Raw genomic sequence first — 22,816 nt, 5'->3', positions numbered from 1 at the left:
TTTTATTTTAAGGAAGAAAAGGAGGCCAGTGTGGTTGGTGTGGCAGGGGCAAGGCAGATGTTTTGGAAATAAAATTAGAGAGGGTGAGTGGCCGAGTCATGTGGACATCCTAGGCGAGAGTAAGGAGTTAGATTCTCCACTGTGTTGCAGGAGAAGTTACTGGACAATTTTAAGCAGAGAAGTGAAAGGATTTGATCTGTATTCTGAAGGCATCACTCCCACGGCCATGCAGAGACTGGACCATGGTAGGGCTCAGATGGAGTGTGGAACCTGGTTGGATAACACGTCCAGATGGCAGGTTAGATCCTGGATGTGTCACCTCACAGAAAACCCTGAGAAGTTATTCTTATAAGGCGTCCCTCTCATGTTAAGCTTTCAGAAAAGGTCAAAAGGGAACAAGAGAGAAAGAGGGAGGGGAAAAAGCTTACTGCTTCCTTACCAAGCTTTTATATTTGTGTGTTCAAGAGAACAACTAAAGCAAAACCAAAGTAGGGTGGGGTTTGGGTCTTTTTTTGTTGTCATTATTTCCTCTTGCTTTTTAAGCTGACCCCAGTTTTTATGAATGTTCCCATACTGCCCTGTCTTGAATTGTTTTTGGGGTTTCTTACCAACCCACTCTCCTCTCTCATATGCTAGGAGGGGTCGGGGGATTGGGGCCATGATTGGGGTATTCTTATACAGACTTAAACCCCACTAGGGGTGCTCCGTGGAACCAGAGGTCTGGCCTGCAGCCAATTCTCACTTCCCTTCAGATCTTCCTCATTTGACCACTGAACAGATGGACAAAGCCTTTCAACCAGCCATTAGCAGTTGCACCCTGAGGACCCACTCTTACCAGCTGGGCAGCACACGCAGGGCAGCCACAGACTGAGGTGGGAGATTTAACCCAACACGCACAACTTTAACCTCCAAATTCATGGGGTGGAGTGGGGGAGGAGGTGCAAGAAGGTCATCAGGTCTGGGTGGATGTTAAGAGCAGCTTTCCAAAGAGATCATTTTTTAAATATGTTTTTTATTTCATGTGAGGTATCAGTGCTATTAGCTACCACTGGGTAGGGTCAATTCTGAAACCATTCCGATGGTCTCTGTGGGGTTCAAAAGTGATTCTGTATTTGTAGATATAATCATTGTGCTCCATGTACAGCTCTCTTCAAGTGCTGTTGAAATTAGAAGATAAAGCATTGGTGAGGGTCATGTTTTAAAATAAGTAAGAAATGCCCAGTTTGAGTTTTATTTTTTTTTCCCTTTTGTCCTTACAGTATTTTTCTTAATTAAAAAAAATTGATCTGCTGAAAAAAGTTTATTCAGATGGTGTTTATTAGCTGAATAACCTGTGTACACTCTGGCCTGGGAGTCAGAGTCCTGAATTTTAACTCCAGCTCTGAAGTTTACTGTGTGGCTTTGGGCACATCTGTTCCTTAGTTTCCCCACATCTCAAATAAGCGGCGGTTAACAGATGCCTTCTAAGATTATTTCTGTTTATAACTTCCACAATTCTAAGTACTTTGAGTCAAATTATTTATCTCTGGAAGTGAAATGAGTTTTCATGCCTGCTTTATAACACTTTGTTTTCCCTTTTCTACCCACTCATCTCATCCATTGAAAAAGGGCTGCATGGGAAGGCTTTCTCTCTGTTTGTCACTGTGTAGTGTTTGTCACTCTATAGTGTATGCACTATCGTGTGTAAAGCTAAGTGGTTAAGAGCTTGGTTAAGAGAGGTTAATCTCTCTAACCTCAGTTTCCCCTGTAGTATTGGAGTGATAAGAGTACCTGCCTCACATGAACGTCACAAGGTTTAAATATTCGAATATGTAACGTGCTTAGTATGATGCTTGGAATTTAGACAGCACCTGTGTGTGGTATTCTTAGTGTTATTAAAGTGCCTAGCCAGGTACCAGGCACACAGAAGGCACACAGGAACCAGTGTCCCTGCTCTTTATTTCCCCTATACTTGTTACCTGGCTTGTTAACCTTACCTGTTATTTATCTTCTTTAAAACGGGTTAGTACTGAGTCTTGAGTTTTGATCTGACTGGGCTAGCTTTGGGGAGGGCACAGGGAAAATGTGGAACCTCTCCTACCACATCAGGAGCAAGCTCCAGTTCCAGCCTCTCATCCAACACCTAACCAGCCTCAACTAGCATCACAGCTGACTGAATGCACCTTGTACAACACCTGTCTAAAGAACTTTATGACCCTGGGAGAGATGGATCAGAAGACGAGTTGCCAGAGTGCATCATCTGCTGGATAGAATTTGTTTGTGGAGACCCCATTCAATGCTTGCCATGCAAACACATCTGTCACCTGGACTGTATCAACGACTGGTTAATGGGACCCTTCATGTGCCCTGCAGGGGGCCAGCTGACACAGCACTGTCTTCAACCCTGAGACCAGTCGAGTAAGGGTCTCTTGTCTGACTTCAAGTAAAGCATCATTTTTTGGTGTTTTTGATCTTATATTTAGCCCAGAGAATCAGGGATTAGGAATTAAAATCATCCACAAAAGTTTCCTAAAAATTCCTGAATGACTACAGATGTTGGAAAATAATACATGGTATCTTAGAAACTTATGAGGAAAAGTAGAATGGTATTTTTATGCACAGCCCAACTCAGTGTTTATTAAATATAATTGCATTTGATTCTGAAATTGCTCCAGTGCGTAGGAACTGAGCAAAGCATCACGGCAGATGGATGTGTTTAAACTGTACGTGTTGAATATTTGGAAAAAGGTAATGGTCACTTTTCCTAAATGAAATAACTTTCCTCTCCCCCACCTAAACTCTTATATAAAGTCACTAGCACTTGGGTCAAGATTTTATAAAAGCTACATTTTGTAACACTGAACGAAACTCAAAGTATTTACAAAGGAATAAAATATTCTGAAATAACCTCTCAAAAAAAATGGGTTAGTAATATTTCTCCCATTAAAAATCTTTGTTTTTTCAAAGGAAAATATACAGGTTACAGAAAAGTTTGTCAGTTTTCAAGAAAACAGGGACTATAATAATTGTGGACCTCAGAAGTGGTTTGTCTCACTCTCAGGGTGTCAGATTAAAAGCTGTCAGGATACTGCTTATGAAGCTCAGAAAGGTTAAGTAACTTCTCCAAGGTAACACAGCTAGTAGGAGATAAAATATGATTTTGAATGGGAGTCTAACTTAGAATTCCTGTGCAAGTTACATCTCCTCTCAGGCCTCAGTTTCCTGTTGCTGGAAATGAGGGTGCCCCCATCATAGGCATGTGTAGAGGTTGAAAATCTGTAATATGAAGCATTTGGGCTGGTGCACAGCAGGGCCCTTGTTGATTGTGGTTGTGTCTCTTCCATGGTACCAGGTGAACTTAAATCAAGGTTTGCCCGCTCAGATGACAGGACTTTCAGGAGGCTGACAAGTAACACGTTTGGGTGAACCAGAGACCACAAACCCCATCTAACGAGGAAGCTGCTCTACTCCGCTCTGGCCAAATGATCCCACAGAGGAAATCGAGCCCAATGTTTCCAGGTCTTATCATTTGTCAAAGGAAGCTCTCAATCTGAATTTTTATTATGTGGCATCTCCTGATTTCTAATATTATCAACTAAAATTTATTCATAAGCATTGTTTTGATGAACAAAATTCATCTGTCACTTTTCAACTTCTGATTTAAATGAATGACAAGGGCAGGCCTTTCTGTTGCTAGTGACAATCAAATCAGCCCCCTGACCTCCTAGTGGACCCGTCCTCCCACAGAGGAAAGGGCTGAGTGAATACCAAACACAGTTGCATACAGCACAGGCACATCACTGCGCTGTTTTTTCTCTCTAGTTTGTCGGCACTGCCTTCCCCTGCCTGCTCTGTGCTGTCTCTGATCACACCACACAGTGAGGTGTTTGTTCACTAACCTCCCCAGATGTCAGTCTCTCTGGGTTGTTGTATTGCCATTGATGGCAGCATTAGTGATTCTGAGTACATGACTTTACTTTATTAATGACGTTATTTGGGGAGTCCATCCTTTGGAAACTTTTTACTTTGGTTTAGGTATAGAAACCTGTGGTGTCTTCTGAAGATGCTTTAAGTTGCAAGAAGCAGAATCCAATGCAGGTTAACTTAAGAGAGGAAAAAAGTGGATTTGATGAAGGAATATAGGATGTTTCATGGAACCCAAGGTCAAGAATTCCCCCAGACCAGCGGAAGGGACTAGAAATGACTAGAAAGTTATTAGGAACCCTGACGGCAATTTTCTTAAACTTCTCAGGCCACGTGAGTTCTCTTACCTCTATCCAGCTACTTGTCTCCTTCTTTCTCTCTGCAGACGGCTTTCCTTTTCTCTGCACAAAGCAGACAATGGCTCAATAATCAGATTTTCATCCTCTCAGAATTCCAATTCCACATTCCCTCTTCTGAGGTTCTGACTGGCCCAGCTTGGGTCAGGTGTCTATCCCTGGTCCAATCAACTGAGGCCAAAGGGGCAAAACCTGGCCTCCACTGCCTACATTTGTCATGAGATGGTCAGCCACATCAAAAAGACATTTAGGGCTATCTAATGTTAATAAAGATTAGCTCTGTTGGTTAGAGCATGGTGTTATAACAGCAAGGTCAAGGGTTCAGATCCTGATCTCTATACTGGCCAGCTGCCAAAAAAATAAATAAATAAAATGTAAAAAGATGTTTTTAATTTACAGTTTAATAGTCCATAATAAAATTATGTCTTGACATAAAGGAATATTGACTAGTTTGAGGAAGGTCCAAAGCCAAATAGAAAGACAAAAAGGTGCTTTTTTATATCAGGAAACAAATTTATTTGGAGTATGGGACAATAGAGTAGCTTGAAATATTTTATGAGTTATGACATATTTACCTTAATGGATTTATATTGTGATCTTTTGAGCATTATTTTTTTATATCTTTGTGTAGGGCATGCACTTGGGGTTTGCTTTTGTGGGTTGTTTTACAAAAGAAGTGAACTGATTTAGCTGACACATTTACTTATTTTCCTCTTATTTATTTCCACCTGTAGTATAAAAAAGTAGAAAAGGGATGACTTTTTTTTTTTTAGTTAGACCTTAATTCAAATCTTGACTTGTCTTTTTTCTTGCCCAGGTAACTTTGAATAAATTACCATAAACTCTGTACCTTGAATTTCTCACATGTAAATGGGGATGTTGCCGTGTTGTTAATTTTTGTGTAGCTTTAATGAGATACTATATTTTAAGTGCCCAGCTCAGTTCCTGGAACTAACAAAATTCATTTCCTTTCCCCTTGCCACCACAGGTGTGTATTTGACCTTGGCTTTGCAGAGTTAAGGAACTAACCTGTGGCCATAGGACAAAGTAGAGCTTGCTCACTTACCCCTTAGCACTGCTGCAGTGGTTCCTGTGGGCCATGTCTCCATAATACCATGATCTAACCAGCTGAAATAGGTTTTAGACTTTTGGAGCAGAGTTCAATCAAAGAAGTGCAATAATTAGTATTTTTCACATTGAAAATAGGTTACTTATCCCACTCTCAGCCTTAATTTCCTTTTCTATTAGATGGGGATAATAATATCAATCCCAGAAGGTAACTGTGCAGCTCAGAGATATCTAAAACACCTAGTGCAATACTGAGTATACAGTTAGTGCTCAGTAATGGAGCCTATTTTCTTTCTAAATTAGATTTATATGTATCTGAGTTTCCAGGTCTTACAGTTTTGCACAGCTACTGAGAGATGAAATGCTGCCCATGCTTTTCAAAAATGACCCAGCAATTCCACATCCACAAGCAAAGCCAGCTGTACAAAGTTCATTGTGACATTGCTTTGCTTGTAATAGCAAAAGACTAGAGGCAACCTAAGTATTTCTCAGCAGGAGACTCATTAAATTATTATATAACTTCACAATGATTTGATACCATGGAACCTTTAAAAAGAGAGGCTGGCCTATATGTGCTGACTTTGGAAAGATCTGTAAAAAATATTGAATTAGAAAAGCAAGAGGCAAAACAGCAAGTGTAGCAGAGTCCCACTTGAATTGAAAAAATATACGTATAAATATGTAAATACTTTATATGTATTTATATACACAGTCACACACACATATATATGTATTAGATTTCTGGATAGTTACACACATTAAAAAAATATTGAGTACTTCATTTGCAGAACAATATGTCTAATATAATAACAGCAAAGTAAAACATTTAATATGAAAATATTTTTAATATGTACATGTATAAATCTGAAAATACATATAAAAGCAGTCTGTGATGATTCTTCTTAAACTGAAAGGATGCTGATTCCTGCAAATAAAATAGTTTGAAGCATGAGTTAATCGAGGGGGATCTTTGCATTTCTACTGTTTAAGTATTTTATAAAAAATATTCCAAGGATTGCAATTTTAAGGGATAGAAAATTAAATATAATTGGAAATTTATACATTGAACTGTTCTTAACCAAATATCTTAACTGTTCTTGACTATGGTGGTGATATAATAAGAAGGGGGGCAAAAGTTTCAAAAATGGAAACTTTCCATTTCAACTTTAATGTCATATGTTTTTCTTCTTATAATTATGCATGTATCATATTTATTAAAACATACCAATGAGTAAAGTCATTTTCTTGTGAAAACTAAAATACTGATTCAAAGAAAAGTATAGTAGTTTCGTCTGGGAAGACCTACTTTTTATAGTATAATCTTGTGTGCATTGTTTGAACTTGGCCTTCTGTATGGGCATTATTTTTTTAGTATATTGGAGAAATCCAAGTTAATGCCATATAATAAATCTGTTTCTGGCCAAGTCTGTTGATGAACTCAACTGACGCCATTTTTAGGCTTAGCACATCACACATAAAATAAAAGATAATGTTAGTGCGAGGGTTTGGTTGCCATCGCTGGCCCTGACACTGCTGTTGCTGTCTTATCCCCACAGATGACAGAAGGCAGGCACTGCCAGGTGCACCTCCTGGATGATAGGAGACTGGAGCTGCTGGTTCAGGTAGGTGGTGCCCACAGGGACAGCCCTTCCTGGTTCCCTCTCTGAGCCTTGTAGTCTGTGTTCAGGCTTCTCATTTACTGTTCTTCAAAGCCAATGACTTAGGATTGATTGAAGGGAAAAAAGGCAACTTCAAAGTCAGAAAACATGGTCTACATATAGGAGTAACTGTAGCCTGGTGACATGAATTCAGAGACAGTTGGGCTCCAATCTCAGCTTTTTTACTCAGTAGCTGTGTGACCCCAGGCAACTGACGTGACTTCTCTGAACCTCTTGTTGGTAAATAATACTTCTGTAATACTTCCCTGAAAGGGTTATTGTGAGGTAAGAATCTACATTCTGGCACTTTCCAGCTACATGACATTGTGCAGGTGAAGAGCCCGGTTTCATAACTGTGAACCGGGATTAAGACCATCTTCCTCACACAACATGGCTAAAATCAAGCTAGATCATATATAGGAGTGAAATCTCTTTGTAAAGTATATGGCATTATACGAGTGTTGATATTTTAATTGTTGATGCCTCTTTTTCTATTCATCTAACACTCTGGACTAAGAGTTTTAAGAAATTGTGGAAATCCCTGTAGACAGGCCACACCCAGAGCTAGGCTACAATTCTCTGCTTTGCCCAAACCTAAATTCTTTTCCCTTCTGAGGCTTGTCCTTAGCCCACTATGCCTAGGCTTCAATTAGAATGAAAAAGTACAGTCAACAGTAGTTTCACCATAGTAGATCTTTCCATCTAGATTTTTGCCTGTTTCTTTTCTCTTTCTTTAAATCACGTCTATTCTTTCTTCCCCAACAGCAAACACCTAACCTTCAAACCATCATAATGGACCCTTAACTGTGTGGGTCAAAGTTCAAAATGAATCCATTTAGAATACAATCCCCTTCCCTTCCCCAGTCCCAGCAAATCCACCATCAGTTGTCACTCTGGACATTCTGGCTGATTCCGAACCATATGTATTAGTCCATTTCTGTTGCTTAGAACAAAATGGCTTGGAACTGGGTGATTTATAAGAAAATGAAATTTGTTGCTTACAGTTTCTGAGGCTGGGAAGTCCAAAGTCCGGAGAACACAACTGGTGAAGGCTTTCTGTGGTGGTGGCCTCAGTGACGGCAGGTTATCACCTTGTGAAAATGGGGATGCAGACAGAGCAGAGAGAGAGATTCTTTGTGCTCCCCTTTTAACGCCTCCAAATCACTCCCATGACCACCATTTTTAATCCATTCCCTCAGCATGGTCCTATAATCTAATCGCCTCTTCAAGGCCCCACCTTTCAGTTACCATAATAGGATTTCTCACCCTCTTAACAGTCACAGTGGGAGCCAAGTTTCTAATACATAAAACTTGAGAGACACAATTCAAGTTTTAGTGAGTTTTGAGGAGACATAATTCAATCCATTCCGCCTCTGGCCCCCCAAAACTCATGTCCTTTTCACACGCAAATACATTCATTTCATCCCCAAAGTTTTAACTTATTTCAACTCAAAAGTCCAAAATTCAAAGTCCCATCCATCAAGTCAATACAAGTTACTTTCAAGATACGATGGTGGGACAAGCATAGGGTATGTATTCCCATTCGAAAGGGAGAAATAGGCCAAAAGAAAGGGGTAACAGGTCCCAAATAAGTCTGAAACCCAACAGGGCAGGCATTAAATCTCAAAGCTGGTGAATCAGGTACCTTGATTTCATGTTCCACCTCCTCTGGTACACTGGTATAAGGGTTGGGTCCCCAAGTCCTTGGGCAGCTCCACTTTTATGGCTTTCCTGGTCTCAGGCCACACTTCTGCTCTCCCCGGCCGGGGTTCCACTTTGGTAGCTCCTTAGGTCTGGGGTCTCCATGGAGGTCCCACTCTCATGGCTCCACTACGCATGCTGCTTTTGGGGTTTCTCTGCTGCAACTTCAACCCCACATTTCTGCCTGGCATTGCTCTAGTGAAGGCTCTATGTGGTGAATCCACCCCTGTGGCAAATCTCTTCCTGGGTGCTCAGACTTTTTCATACATCCTTTGAAATTGAGGTGGAGGCTCCTGAGCCTTCCCAGCTCTGGCATTCTGTGAACCTACAAACTTAAACCATGTGGATGCCACCAAGACTTCTGGCTCGTATTTTCCAAAACTGCAGGTCCAGCCATACCTGGGACCAATTTAGCCATGACTGGACTAGCCAAAGCAGCTCAGGTACTGGTGCTAGAAGCAGCTTCCCGAGGTGGCCCTGGGCAGCCAGCCCACAGAAGGTGCCTCTGGCCTGTTCCCCAAGACCATTCTGTCTCCCTAGGCCTTTGGGCCTGAAATGCAAGGCTTGGCCCCAGAGGCTTCTTCAATGCCTTCAGTGCCTTTTTCTCCTTCTCTTAATAATCCCTTTCTTTTACACTAATCTTCTTAACTAATGGTTGCTGGGCTATAGCATTGTATGTTCTCTGCTTCTCTACCTCATGACCAGGCTACAAATTTTCCAAATCTTTACACTCTGCTTACCTTTTAAATTCCAGCTTTACATTATGCCTTTGCCACCATAACTTGGTGTAAGCTGTTGCAAATAGCCATTGCATCTTCCTTTATGCTTTGCTGCTTAGAAATTTCTTCCGCCATATGCTCTCATTCAAACTCTTTTAAGTTCCTACTTTCACAAAGTCCTTTGACATGGACACAATGCAGCCAAGTTCCTTGCCAGTTCATAGCAAGGGTGATCTTTGCCCCAGTTTCCAATAAGTCCCTTCTCATTTACATCTGAGATCTCCTTAGAATGGTCTTTACCATCCATGTTTCCATAAGCATTCTGGTCACTACCATTTAACCAGTCTCTAAAACATTCCAATCTTTCCCTCCTTTAGAAGGAAACTCCCACCAGCAGCTAGGTTTTTTCTAGCCTGCTCCTCCAAATTCTTCCAGCCTCTCCTCAACACCCAGTTCCAAAGCTGCTTCCACATTTTCAAGTATTTGTTATAAGCAACACCCCAACTCTCTGGTACCAATTTTCTGTATTGTCCATCTCTATAGTTATCTACTTCTTGGACAAGATACAATGTTAAGACAAGCATAGGGTACATATTCCCATTCAAAAAGGGAGAAATAAGCCAAAAGAATGTGGTAGTTGAAAGGTAGGGCCTTGAAGAGGTGATTAGATTATAGGATCATGCCTAGTGAATAGATTAAAAATGGTGGTCATAGGAGTGAATTGGAGGGCTTTACAAAGAGTCTGTCTCTCTCTCTGCTCTCTGTGCTCCATCATTTTCACAATGTGATACCCTGCCATCACTGAAGCCACCACCAGAGAAAGCCTTCACCAGATGTGTTCTCTGGACTTTGAACTTCCCAGCCTCAGAAACTGTAAGCAATAATTCCATTTTCTCTATAAATTACCCAGCTTCAAGTATTTTGTTCTAAGCAATGGAAACAGACTAATACGCCATACTTCTTCCCACCAGGCCCAGTACTTCCCAAAAGCTCATAGATTAATTAGATCTTCTAACCAGGTACTCAATAGAAGCTGTTGCTGATGTGCAGAATGGGTATAATTACTCCTTCCTTGGAGAGGAATGAAAAGCTTAGACCTTGGAATGGCACAGAACTAGGTTCAAATCCCTGCACCTTCTAGGAATTTATTCATTTCATCTAGATGGTCTAATTTGTTGACCAACAATTAATCATAGTTTTCTCTTATAACCCTTTTGATATCTGTAGATTTGGATATAGTGACCCCTCTTTCCTTTCTGACTTTAGTTATTTGAGTTTAGTCTCTTTTTTCTTAGTCCATCTAGGTAGTTTTGTCAATTTTGTGGAAAAAATAAAAAATTTGCCTACCGAAAAAAAAAAAAATCCCTGGCCTTAACTAATGGTGTAACATCAGCCAAGGTGCTTAACTTCTCTTGGCCTTGGTTGGCTCATCAGTAAACGGAAATTAAAACATCTATTTATTAGGTTCATTGTAAGGGTTAAATGAGATAATAGACGTGAGTTCAGCACAATAAATGGTAACTATTATTATTGTTGTTGTTGTTAGTTCTATTTGTAGCCCCACAGCCTTGGGTCTTGAGCTTCATCAACTGGCCACCAGCAAGCACAATTATCTCTACAATCTTTATTAGTATCACAGATAAACAGGCAATGGTGTGTTTAATATTTTTTATGTCGTTAGCACTATGCTACATATGAAAGAGTATTTTTTCCCAAAACACCACCCTATTAGTAAGTGCTCTGTTACTTTAGATGAAAAAAGTAAGGTACTCAAGTGAACTGCAAATACATGAAATTGACGATCTCATTGATATTCCCAATTCCATCTCTTCTCCTTCCTGCATCTCTTAGAAGATTGTCTCTAGTAGATTGACCTAACCGGCACATGGGACTGGGTATCTAAAAACAGACAAAAGCTGCTTTAAACTATTTAGGGCAGAGGAAGGTGGTAGCAGTAAGAGAGAGGCAACCCAAGTACTTCTAAATCAGATTTTTTTTTTTGACAGCCCAAACTTTTATCAAGAGAGTTGCTGGACCTCGTGGCTTCACATTTCAACCTGAAAGAAAAGGAATATTTTGGAATAACGTTTGTAGATGACACGTAAGTGTTGTAATGGTTTTCATTTCTTTACCTTTTGTCTGGACTACGTACTTGATGTCTTCCACTTTTAATGAAAGGGGGGAAATGCTCCAAGAATTAGAATATGTTCTGCTTAGTTAAAGGTTTCTTAACACAGGATTTTTCTCCTAGAACTGTTGCGAAGGGAGAAGAAAAGGGATAATGACCATTTTAAGGACTCAAAATATTATTCTAAGTGTTTTAGAAATTGATAGTAATCAGTTTGTTATTCTTGATTGTGGTGCATTGTCATGTGTCTTTGAATGCAGTCATGCTTGCTAAATCAGCTTGTGTATACTAGGTTGTTGTTCACTCATGTCTTGGAACTAAATTAATGTTTTGGTGTTGGTGGCCAGAAAGTTTAAAGGGAAGTTTGTGGCCTACCCCCCAAAAAATATGTATATAGTTTAATATGCAATGAACTTTTTAACAACCACCAAGGTCCATTTTATGTTGCCTTTTTATCTCTTTCTCTTTTTTTTTTTCTTTTACTTCCATTTTTTATGCTAAGTTGGTGGGTATTATATATATTTGTCAACAATTTAAATCCTCTTTAAAATGAGGCAGGTATATAAAAATAAATTTGTGAGAATTTAAGGTTGTGTAAGTGAATGCGTTTGGACTTACTAGCTGTTTCATGGGGGGGGGGCTGTTTTATGACAGCCCGATTTGCCTACATTATGTGCAGCCTGTTACAATATCAGAGGAATCCTTCCCCTTCCTGGAGATAATTTCCAAAGAGCTCCTTAAATATTAAAATTCAAGAAAATGTGTTCCAGACACAAAATACCTTGGCCAACCACCCAGCATTCTTTCCATAACCCTCCCAATTTAAGACTTCTTCAGCTTAATCAGGTGGAAAATAATCTCAAGAAGGAGTTAATTTGTTTTTAACACCTCATGGCTTCGGATTATTTCCAGCCTGGGTGGGCTATGAGCCTGGCACCTCCAGGAAATGCCTGCAGTCTTGAGACTTGGGCTGGGCAAAAACCGGGCAGCTCAATTGTCAGGAGATGTATAAAAACCTGAAAACTTTGATTCTGGACTCAGGATATTTCCTGAATAAGGTTCAGCAAAGCAGAAAAAAGTACTCTGGACATCACCCACCTCACTCTGAATCACAAAATGTCTATTCATCCAACAACTGTTTGAGAGACTCTCTTATCTGTCCTCTGCTGGATGAAACAGGAAATGCACATGTTCACTGACAAGCTCTAGCTGGAAAGCCAAAGCTGTTCATGGGAATCAGTGATTGAACGTGCACACACACAGAGGCTCAGTCTGACTATGAATGAAATAATAGCAAACAGTATAAGACATCAAACCCTAAATACGTAATGGCTACATTACATGATATAAACAGTAATTGCTATAAGCACTGTAATTTAGGGAAAAGTCACATAGAATCAAGGCGAAGAACATGAATATTAGAGTAATTTATTCATTCACAAATATTTCTTGAGTACCCACTCAATGCCAGGAGTTATTCCAGGCACTGGGGATTCAGCTGTGAGCTACACAGATTAGGTTCCTGCTCTCATGGACCTTATATCACAGTGGTATAGCCTAGCAGAACAGGTAAACAAATAGTTAAATGAGAAAACACCAGAAATAGAAGTGCACAGAAGAATATAAAATAAGAGGCCAGGATCAAGAAAAGCTGATGGGAAGTTTTAGTTGGGGTGGGCCAGGACGGCTTCTAGGAGGTGACATGTAATGAAAAGCAAGAACCAGTTCTGCAAAAGCTTGGGAAGGTTTCCAAACAAAAACCAGTGCAAAAGTCCTGAAGTGAGGCTGAGCTGGGCTTTTGTGGTTTGTTTGAGTTTGTTTTTTGAGAAAGAAAAAAAAAAAGACAGTGTGGCTGGACTCTAGAAAGTAAGAGGGAAAGTGGTATAAGATAAGGGTTGACGGGGAGGCAGGAAATGTCTCTGACACGCAAGTTTTCTCATCTGCACAATGGCCATAATAGTACCTATACAGTAAGTACTACACAAGGCACCTGTAATAGGGTACTAGTATTACATACTCTTATATCTGGAATGCGGAGCTCATAGCACAGGCACACAACAGAAGGGGACTATCATCCTATCATTAGTGGTCGTAGTAGTGAGTGTTTGGAAGGAGGCTGAAGGAGGACTGGGGTGGGCTTCATGCAGGAGGTCACTGAAGCTGGGCCTCGCAGGGCAGGTGGACTTTAGATGGAGGGGAGAAGAGATTGCATTCTAGGCAAGAGTCATGTCGTGGGCAAATGCATGGACGTGGTGATGACCGTGGTACATTTGGCCGATGCGGGGGACACGGGCCTGATTGTAGAATAAGAGGTGAGTGAGGGACAAGATCACAGGTGAGCCTGTGAGTTACACGGATGGGGAGGCACTCCGGGCTGTTGTGCAGAGGAGGAACACGACTTAGACTGCAGTGTCAGAGCTTCCTCGGGCTGCAAGGTTCATGGTGCGGTGGAAAAGAGAAGCCACACGGAAGGCTTCTGGGAAAGCTCCAAGCCCAGCTGAGCATAAGCTGGAGAGAGCATAGTCAGGCATTCAGACTGTAAGACTTTCTCTTCAGAAAGAAAAAGAATCATATGGATGACTTCCCTTAATGACTTGGGCCTCCCTCCTCGTCTTTCCTGGGATTTCTTTCTCAAAACTAGGTTGGAGAAGGATGACTCACACAAGCCTCTCTTCCAGTTATCTCCTTCGGCTACAACCGTCAATGGTTATAGTCTTTCCAAGAACCCTGGCTCCAAAATGTCCTCTGAGCACTTCCCTTCAACTGACAGCAGAGTCTGTTTTTGAAGTATGACCAGTTTGGGAAGGTGTCTTCTGGCTCTAATCATATTTATTTTCAGAAGAAGTATGAACTGTTTTCTGGGGGAAGTGGGTGGGGGGGAGATTGGCCATGTCTACCTTTCTGGGGAACAGGCCTGGAAAATTGCTTATATCTAAGGGTGTCTCCTTGGAATGTCTTGGTCACAAGCCTAGTTCTTTTTCTTCATCTGGTAAATATTTTGGTAAAGTATTTTCTTTCAGCACTCCCCCCACCCCTCCCCTGTAAAGCCACGTAGTCAGATCCCTCCCAGGGTGCTGTCTGAATTGCATTTTCCAGCCTCAGTGCCACCTTAGCCTTTTTCCTCTGGTGAACTTTAAATACAGTAAGGCGAAGCTGTAGGGGACATTGTATCAATGAATCTACCTACTGACTATACCCTGGTCTACAGTCAAGGAGAGAAATGGAAAAATCGACTGCAGTTACAAAGTAATAAAGTAGTAATGAAGACCAACAAAAACAAACTCATGGTCTCATGAGCGTTCCTGAGATTACACTTAATGGTGCTTTCTGCAGGTCTGTGTGCAGGGTAAGACTTTCACCCCTAGAGGGCAGTCACGACCCTCCTGACGCAGCAGCCCTTCAAGTCACCGTAATGGTTCCCATCCCTTCTCCCATTTCATTTTTTTTCCTTCCCATGTTTTGAAAGGCTTTGCTGAATAACCTTTGTTTATGAAGAAGTAACAAATAGGCTTTACAGTACAACTGTGACTTTTGATCACCATCCCTTTCAATGGGCCTGAGATGATGGGCCTTGCACTGATATAACTCTAGCCAGAAAGAAATCTTGCTTTATGGTTGGTCTGCACAGTCTGATGGAGTAAGCTAGGGACAGTTATCAGAAGCCTTACCTTATAATTATGGAAACAAAGACATGCTCTTTCCAGTGTTAAAACTGGTAAGTGACAGAGACAGAGCCAAAAGTTACTACAGAAGTTGATTCAACCCTTCAGTGTCATTTTCTCCTGTATTGAAAGTCCTGGGTTCAAATCCCAGCTCTGCCATTTTCCTTGCAGACTTACTGTAAAATATAGCTTCAATATATAAAAAGTTACTGCTTAGTTGGCACACGGTAGTTGCTCACTAGAAAGTAGCTATTGTTATTGCTACTACTATTATTGTTTATGCCCATTTTTCCGGTCTACTTATAACGAGCACAGTTAAGAATTTTTTGACTTGGTTTTTTAATTATTTACTCAAGGACCATAATAAGTTGGAAAATATCTTCTGGCTCATTATAGATTTTGTTACAATTTGGCATCCCAACCCACCACCATCAGCATGTTTTGAAGTTGAATTTTATGTAAGCAAGTAAAATGGGGTCTGTGCCCTCTGGCAATTTACAGTTGAAATGGATGGACTAGTCTGACAGCCTTGGGGAAGTCATGTAAACAATCCCAAGCTACAATGTCATCAATCCTTTTGATCCCGCAGAGTTCAAAATCCTGAGAGAACTGTTCATACCCACGAACTTGAAGAGGCTCTTAAGAAAATAAACAAATATATGCTTGAAAATTAGTAAATCTGTAATATATACACAGAAACAGCATGCAGGGAATATTCAGCTCTGTACATTTTAAAAAGCTGTGGTATTATTATCTGTGACTGTTTGATTTCATTAAATCAGAAGTTTCCCCCTTCTTAACTAAAATATTTCATATTTCATATTTAAAAAGAATTTGAAGATTAATATAATGCTGCCTAATTGTTTTACCTCAAAAGGCAACCAATATTGTCAGTTTCTTTTTTACCCTCTCAGAGGTTTTTTTAATATATACATGCACATACATATGTATGTCTAGTTTTTTGTTGTTGTTGTTGTTAGCTGGCTGGTACAGGGATCGAACCCTGGACCTTGGTATTATCAGCACCATACTCTAGCCAACTGAGCTAGCTGGCCAGCCCCTATTCGTTTTTAATTTTTAAAAAAGGCTGTCCTCTTGCCCTTTGTGTGCCTGGAGCCAGTCCCACCATGCGCATGTTTCCTCCTGTAGTGCTCACAGGTCCCAGCACCAGTGACATTCCCTTTCCCTGAGTCTGCAGCCGGTTCCTTTTGGGCTTCCTTCCCTTCAGGTAGTCTGTCTCCCCCTAGGCCACTCCTGGGGTTACCCCTTCCCAGTATTTTTTATTCCTGTGGGGCTCACCCCAAAGTATTAAAAGTAGTTTTGTAATTCCAAAAAATAATGGCTAACACCAAGGTCCAAGGTTCAATCCCTGTACTGGGCAGCCACCAGAAAAAAAGCCAATATGCTACACCTACTGTTATGCATCTTGCTTTTTCACTTAATATTATGTCTTGGAAAAATTTTAAAATAAGTTTGTAAAGAGGCTCTCCAGCCTGTTTGATGGCTGCTTTGTATTTCACAATACAGTTTAAATAATTTTTTAACAATTACCCTATTGGACATTTAGGTTATCTCCAGCCTTTTTGCTATTACTAACAACAGTACTACAATGAGTAACTTTATACACCGGTAATTTTTCACATGTGCAAGTTTGTCTTAGTAAACTCATGGAAATGGAAATGCTGGTTCAGAGACAGATGCTTTTGTGATTTTGATAGAAATTGCTAAATCGGTCTCGTTACCAGATGTGACAGGTTATACTCCTACAATCAGTGTATAACTGTTTCCTGCAGCTTTGCCAGCACCATGTATTATTGAACTTTTCTGACTTTCTGTTTAATCCCTATTCTTTGCTTGACTCTCACAGAGGTCAGCAGAACTGGCTGCAGTTAGATCACCGAGTTCTTGACCACGATTTGCCCAAGAAACCAGGCCCAGCCATTTTGCACTTTGCCGTGAGGTATGTATCTGAAGACACATGCAACATTCCTCTCTCCTATTTTTGTTTTTGTGGTTTTTTTTTTTTTTTTTTTAACATTTCTGGTGATCAGAGATAGAGAATAAATAAAGAGACCTATCAAAATATTATGTGAAGGAGATTCTCTATTCTCTTGGTCTGTGGACCAAGTTACAAGAGAGACTGTGTGGAGCTGCTTTCTTTAAGATGAAGGATAGAATCACCTTCCTTTATTCCTCAAAGCCTCTTAGATCAATTTAAAGCTGAAAAACAGGGATAATGTATTTTAATACATAAGACTGTTTCTCACTCAACATACTTACAGGATTTTTCTTATTTGAAATATGGCAAACATTTGCTGTGACATTTTATGTAAGAATAATGTTTTCTAGGGACTTAGAAGTAATTGAATTTTATACAATTTCATGCCTTAATTTGAATAGAAGATAAAATGCTAACAAATGCTCATGGAAAGAATTACCTTAACAGTGCAGAGATCTGAATTCTGTTTGCATGCAGAGCGATTGCTGAAACAAACACAAGGAGTCCTTGACTTGTTCTCTGAGCTCTGCTTGGGAAAGTCACTTAATCATACCCTGAAATGGATGCATTTAACTAAATCAGTGATTTCTCAAAGCCAGCCTGTCATGGAAATATATTTTTAGCATTAATTATTCACAATCTAAGATAAGTCAAATGTTAAGTAATACTCATGTTCCTCTTCCTAGCTCAAGATATAAAACATTACCAGTTCAGCTGAAAGCCTCTTCATATGTGCTGGCCGCCTGCCCCCACTATCCTAAATTTGATGAAAAATTTCATGATAAATTTTGTTTTTCTGGTCTGAAGTAAAAAATGATAAAAAAAAAAAAAAAAAAATAAGAAGAAGTTAAGGTGTACGTTTCTCATAAATCTAATTTATTTTCCTAAAGCTAGATCAACCTGAGGAATGGTCCCATATTCTGAGATCATGTTAATTTTGGGGTGATGAAAATGTGCTTTGTTTTATGCCATGATAGTGGAAGCTTTGTGTTTTTCTTTTTTGTTTTTCATGTTTTTTACTATAATTACCTGGTAAAATTATATCAAACTTCACAAACACCTTTCAAAAGAAAAATTCAGTCTGCTCCATGAAATCCAAAAGATGCCCTTCCCTTTTTATTTTTAAAAGGATCTTTTTTATATGAATTGATGGTGATTGTGGAGTGTTGCTGCTTCTTACTCAGCAAATAAAGTGTTGACAACCCCCAGTTTGATTTTTGCTCTAAAATTTGGCTTAGAATTTTTTTCTTATCAGAAGAAATTATATATATATGTGTGTGTGTGTGTGTGTATATATATATATATATACTTTTTAAAAAATTATTATTATTTTCTTTGTCAGCTGGCCAGTACAGAGATTGAACCCTGTATCTTGGTTTTATCAGCACCATGCTGTAACCAGCTGAGCTAACCAGCCAGCTCAGAAATTATCTTTTTATTTTTATTTATTTATTTATTTATTTTTTAAAATTTTTATTGAATCATAATTGATTATACATATTTTGGGGGTTCAATGTTAATATATGTTGATCAAATCAATATTACTAGCATATATATTGTTACAAATCACACTTATTCTTTATGCCCCTTGCCCAATCTCTCCCCATCCCCCTCCCACCTCTGATAACCCTAGATTTCTTCTCTCCTTCTGAAAGAGTAATGGTTATTCTGTTGATTTGTTGCCTAGATGATCTGTCCAATGCTGAGAGGTGTATTTATGTCCCCTGATATTATCATAGAGCAGATGCTTCTTCTGTCTCTCTGGAATGGGCTTTGTGGAGAGAGACATCCTCTTCTTCTCTTTGGTCTCTGCTGGGGACTCTCGTTGTGCCAATGCACTCCAGTGTCTGGCGGACCATCTGCATGGTGGTTGTGGTGTCTAGCCACTTATGTGGGAGCCATGGTTATTGTGGTGGCTGTGATGGGCCACCCACGTGGAGGTGATTTTTTTTTTTTTTTTTTTTGTCTTTTTCGCGACCGGCACTCAGCCAGTGAGTGCACCAGTGAGTGCACCGGCCATTCCTATATAGGATCTGAACCCGCGGTGGGAGCGTTGCTGCGCTCCCAGCGCCGCACTCTCCCGGGTGCGCCACGGGCTCAGCCCATGGAGGTGATGTTTTTGGCATGCTTGTTACCTAGTTGCTAGTGGCTCCCAGCTCCATGCCTCAGGACGCCAGGCAGGCCCCATGACATTGGTGGTGTGCCTGATTGTGGGAGGAGGGTCTGGTCCCCAGATCCACACATCAGGACCCTGGGTGGTTCCTGTGACAAGAAATTATGTTTTTACAACCCAGGAAGAAGGTAGCATAGTAGTGATCTGTCCAGAAGCATAGCTGGTATGGAAAAGTGCACAGAATCCTAAAGAGAAACATCAGAGTGTCCTGGAAAGAGTGTGCCCTGAATGCTTGTTTCATAGAAATGGAGAAAAAGAAAAATATAACGAGTAAGCAAGAGGATGCATTGCACATTAGTGATTAAGCAGGGGTCAGAGAACAGCAAAATTTCAATCTTGTATTATGTAGGGAGAATGGCTTGACATAAATAAAATATACTTTTTCACAAAGAACTACATTATCACTATAAATATTTCATACTACTCTACATGAACATATAAAGTGAAAAGTAAAAATTCTCTCTGCCAGCCTTCAACCATCACCTCTACCCCCTGATTTGCTTCTTTTCTTGGACAGGACAAGTTGTTTGGTGGCTTACTTTTTTATTTACTCAAGAGATCTTTCTTTGGGTATATAAAATTCTATTTTTTTGCACTTCCGTAATTCAGTTGTCCAGTCTCCTACTATGCATTTAGACTGTTTCCAGTTATTTATAGTAAAATTTAGGCTGCAGTTAACATTTTTGTGCTTTCTCCTTTGTGTACATGTGTAGTGTTTCTGCAGCCTAACCTCTCAGTGAAAGCAGTGTCTTCAGAGAATTTAACAAGTACCATTTATTTAGTAACCAGATTTGCACAGTTGTTCTTTGACAGCTAATATCTGGTCTATTTTGAGTCTCCAAATACTGGAGGAGAAAACCCTGTCTACCCTGGGTACAGTCATTCATGAGGCTGCTCTATCTTTTCACACAGGTCTTTGAGATTCCAGATGGGCCTGCTGCTTGTTCATGAGTTGCAGCACTTACCTAGGGTTATTATCTCAAGAGCATCCCATAATCACTTGGCATTACTTTCCCTTAACTTGCTTATTTAAAACCCTTATCAAGTTTTTAATTATTCACTTAATTCTTCCTCCCAACAGAATAGTGAGATCATTATACTTTTTGTTATTATTCCAATTAAGTAGTTGTTACTCCAATTTAATTAAAGAAATGATAAAGCAAAAGCACATACCAAAGGATTCAGTGAACTGACCAAGGTCACTGAGTGGACTGTAGTTCTGTGAGGTCTTATGAATAGGGTTATCGTACACTGCAGTGAAGTGGGCTGCCTCTGGAGGGTATCTGACCTGCTACTTGGGGGAAACAGAACTGTTGGTCACACTTGTATCCCAGTAGACACCACCAACAACACTGTTGGTTGCCTGTGTTGACTGAAGAATAGATCTGAAGATATCATTTGGTTCTGTTTTGATGTTTGGTCATTACAGGAGCCTCTGGAAGTGTGGGGACCCCTTTTGAGATCAGGGCCATGGCCCCTCACATCAGCACAGCATTGCTGTGTGCACTGAAACGTGGAGCATGACAGCCCCTCGTGCCTGGACACCAAGATGTGCAATCACCCTGCACAAGGAGAAAGGATTCCCGCCAGTGGTAGCACATTGCAAGAATATGCAAAACTGATATTCCTAATGCAAACGATTAGAAATATCCAAATGCCAGCAGCAAAGATAGGTCCAGTAAGTTGTGGCATTTTTACAGTGAACAGTGAATCACTTTAACAAAAGAGATTACATGAAAAAATACATTGCATTTCAAGGCTTCTCCAGAGGGAGAGGTGGGGCATATCTGAATCATCTTGGGAAATTTTTCAAACAACGCAGTTACTCCCCTCCAACCAGAAATCCCCCAACTCACCCACATTCCTGGCCTGGATTCTGATGCAGTGTGCATTGCCAAAACCGGCTCTCCACCTCTCCCCTTATAAATCACTGCGGTAGTAAGTCACTGTCATCAGGGATGTTTATGTTTTATAAACATATAGATTAATAAGTGCTGAGAAGATGTCTGGAAGGAGCTACTCTGAGCTGTGAAGAATCTATCCATCCTTCCCTTTTTCCTTCCTTCCTTCCTTCATTCCTTCTTTCTATATTTGCACCTGTGTTGTGCTCTGCACTGTTCTAGCTCTGGGGATACAACAGTGAACAAGGCAAAAGTCTCTGCCACCACAATCAGCAAACACAAACAAATGGATTCATTGTGTATTAGATGAATGGATTCATTCATCTAATACATAGTAACTGTGTCCTACTATGTGTCTGGCCCTATGCTAGATGCTGGGGATTCATTCATCAATGGTAAAAGGAAAATGATAAAATCCTGCTCTCATAAAGCTTATAGCCTAGTGACAGGAGACTAACACTAAATAAAGTAAACATATAAGATGTCTTATGTGAGGGGTCGTGGAGAAAAATACATTAGGGAAGAGGAAAAGGAAGTGCTAATTAAGCCGGGGCCACAATTTTAAATAGAGTGGTCAGGGAAGGGCCTCTTAAAGAAGGTGGCATTGAGCAAAGACAGAAGGAGATGAGGCAGGGAAACCTTGCAGATCTCTGGGGACGTTTATTCCGGCCGAGAGAACAGCAAGCGCACAGGCTGAGTGGCAGGAGCATGCCTGGTGTGTACCAGAACCTGGAAGAGTCACATGTCTGGAGGGAACCCATAAAAGAGAGATGAGCAGGAGGTGACATGGGGTTGGTCTGCAGAGCATTAGGGCCTGTGGGTTTTTAGCTTGTGAGAGTAATCATCTGATTTCTATGTCAAATAGACTCACTCTGGCTGCGGTGTTGAAGATAGACTGGAATGGGGCGGGGGCGACATAGGAAGCTGTTGCAAAAAAGATAGCTATATATATATAGAAAAGAAATACATATATAGAGAGAGAATGGTCCAGGCAAGAAATGAGCCAGGTGGACCAGACTGAGTCTCACACATTCCAGATCCACTGAGATGGCAAATGTGGTCTCAGGCAAGTTGTAAGAATTAGAGGGCAGGGGATACAAAATGATTTTGCAAGTGTAAGAAAATGTTTTTTTAATTGTAGAGTTTATGAAAAAGTGAAATACCACACAGTTTTGCTCTCAAGAAGTTTTCTTTCTACTGAAATGTGACATAAACCCTGTGGCAGGCGCTGGGCTAAATATTTGACATGTATTGTCTCATTTACTCCTGAGCTAAACAGATTTGAAGGGTTAATAAATCCCTGGTTTGTATCCCGCAGGATACAGGGAGCAGCTCAGAATCATATGATGCTTCTGCATAGGAAAAAAAAAAAGAAAACATTTAAGGCAAAAGCACATAGGTTTTTCTTTATGACTTAAGAATTAAACCTTTGTCTTTTCTCCGGTTATAAAATCTCAAAGATAAGGGCAAAATATGTGTGTGACCTTTGTGTGTATAGATGCACCATAATTTATGTACCATTATTTATTTAACCAGTTCTCTATTTCC

The 22,816-nt window shown here is 40.3% G+C and overlaps 1 protein-coding gene and 1 long non-coding RNA gene across 5 annotated transcripts in view; one reads left to right on the top strand and one right to left on the bottom strand.

Annotated features, from left to right (window-relative positions):
• Positions 1-992: 992 nt before the first annotated feature.
• The window catches only part of LOC134391350 (uncharacterized), a 144,443-nt gene continuing 122,619 nt past the window's right edge, over positions 993-22,816 (bottom strand). For all 4 annotated transcript variants that reach the window (XR_010024940.1, XR_010024941.1, XR_010024943.1 and 1 more), the window contains 3 exons: positions 19,330-19,456; positions 4,251-4,304; positions 993-1,157 (listed from right to left, as the gene is read on the bottom strand). This is a non-coding gene — a long non-coding RNA (uncharacterized LOC134391350). The remainder of the gene's footprint in view (positions 1,158-4,250; positions 4,305-19,329; positions 19,457-22,816) is intronic.
• The window catches only part of FRMD4B (FERM domain containing 4B), a 105,008-nt gene continuing 89,048 nt past the window's right edge, over positions 6,857-22,816 (top strand). The window contains exons 1-3 of the mRNA XM_063115374.1: positions 6,857-6,949; positions 11,412-11,506; positions 17,063-17,155. Coding sequence (XP_062971444.1) covers positions 6,884-6,949; positions 11,412-11,506; positions 17,063-17,155 — 254 coding nt within the window. The 5' untranslated portion in view covers positions 6,857-6,883. The remainder of the gene's footprint in view (positions 6,950-11,411; positions 11,507-17,062; positions 17,156-22,816) is intronic.

The sequence above is a fragment of the Cynocephalus volans genome, chromosome 11, assembly GCF_027409185.1.
Source record: "Cynocephalus volans isolate mCynVol1 chromosome 11, mCynVol1.pri, whole genome shotgun sequence".
NCBI classification, from domain to species: Eukaryota; Metazoa; Chordata; class Mammalia; order Dermoptera; family Cynocephalidae; genus Cynocephalus; species Cynocephalus volans.
The sequence above is the reverse complement of the archived record's forward strand: the minus strand, read 5'-3'. Positions and strand labels throughout refer to the sequence as shown.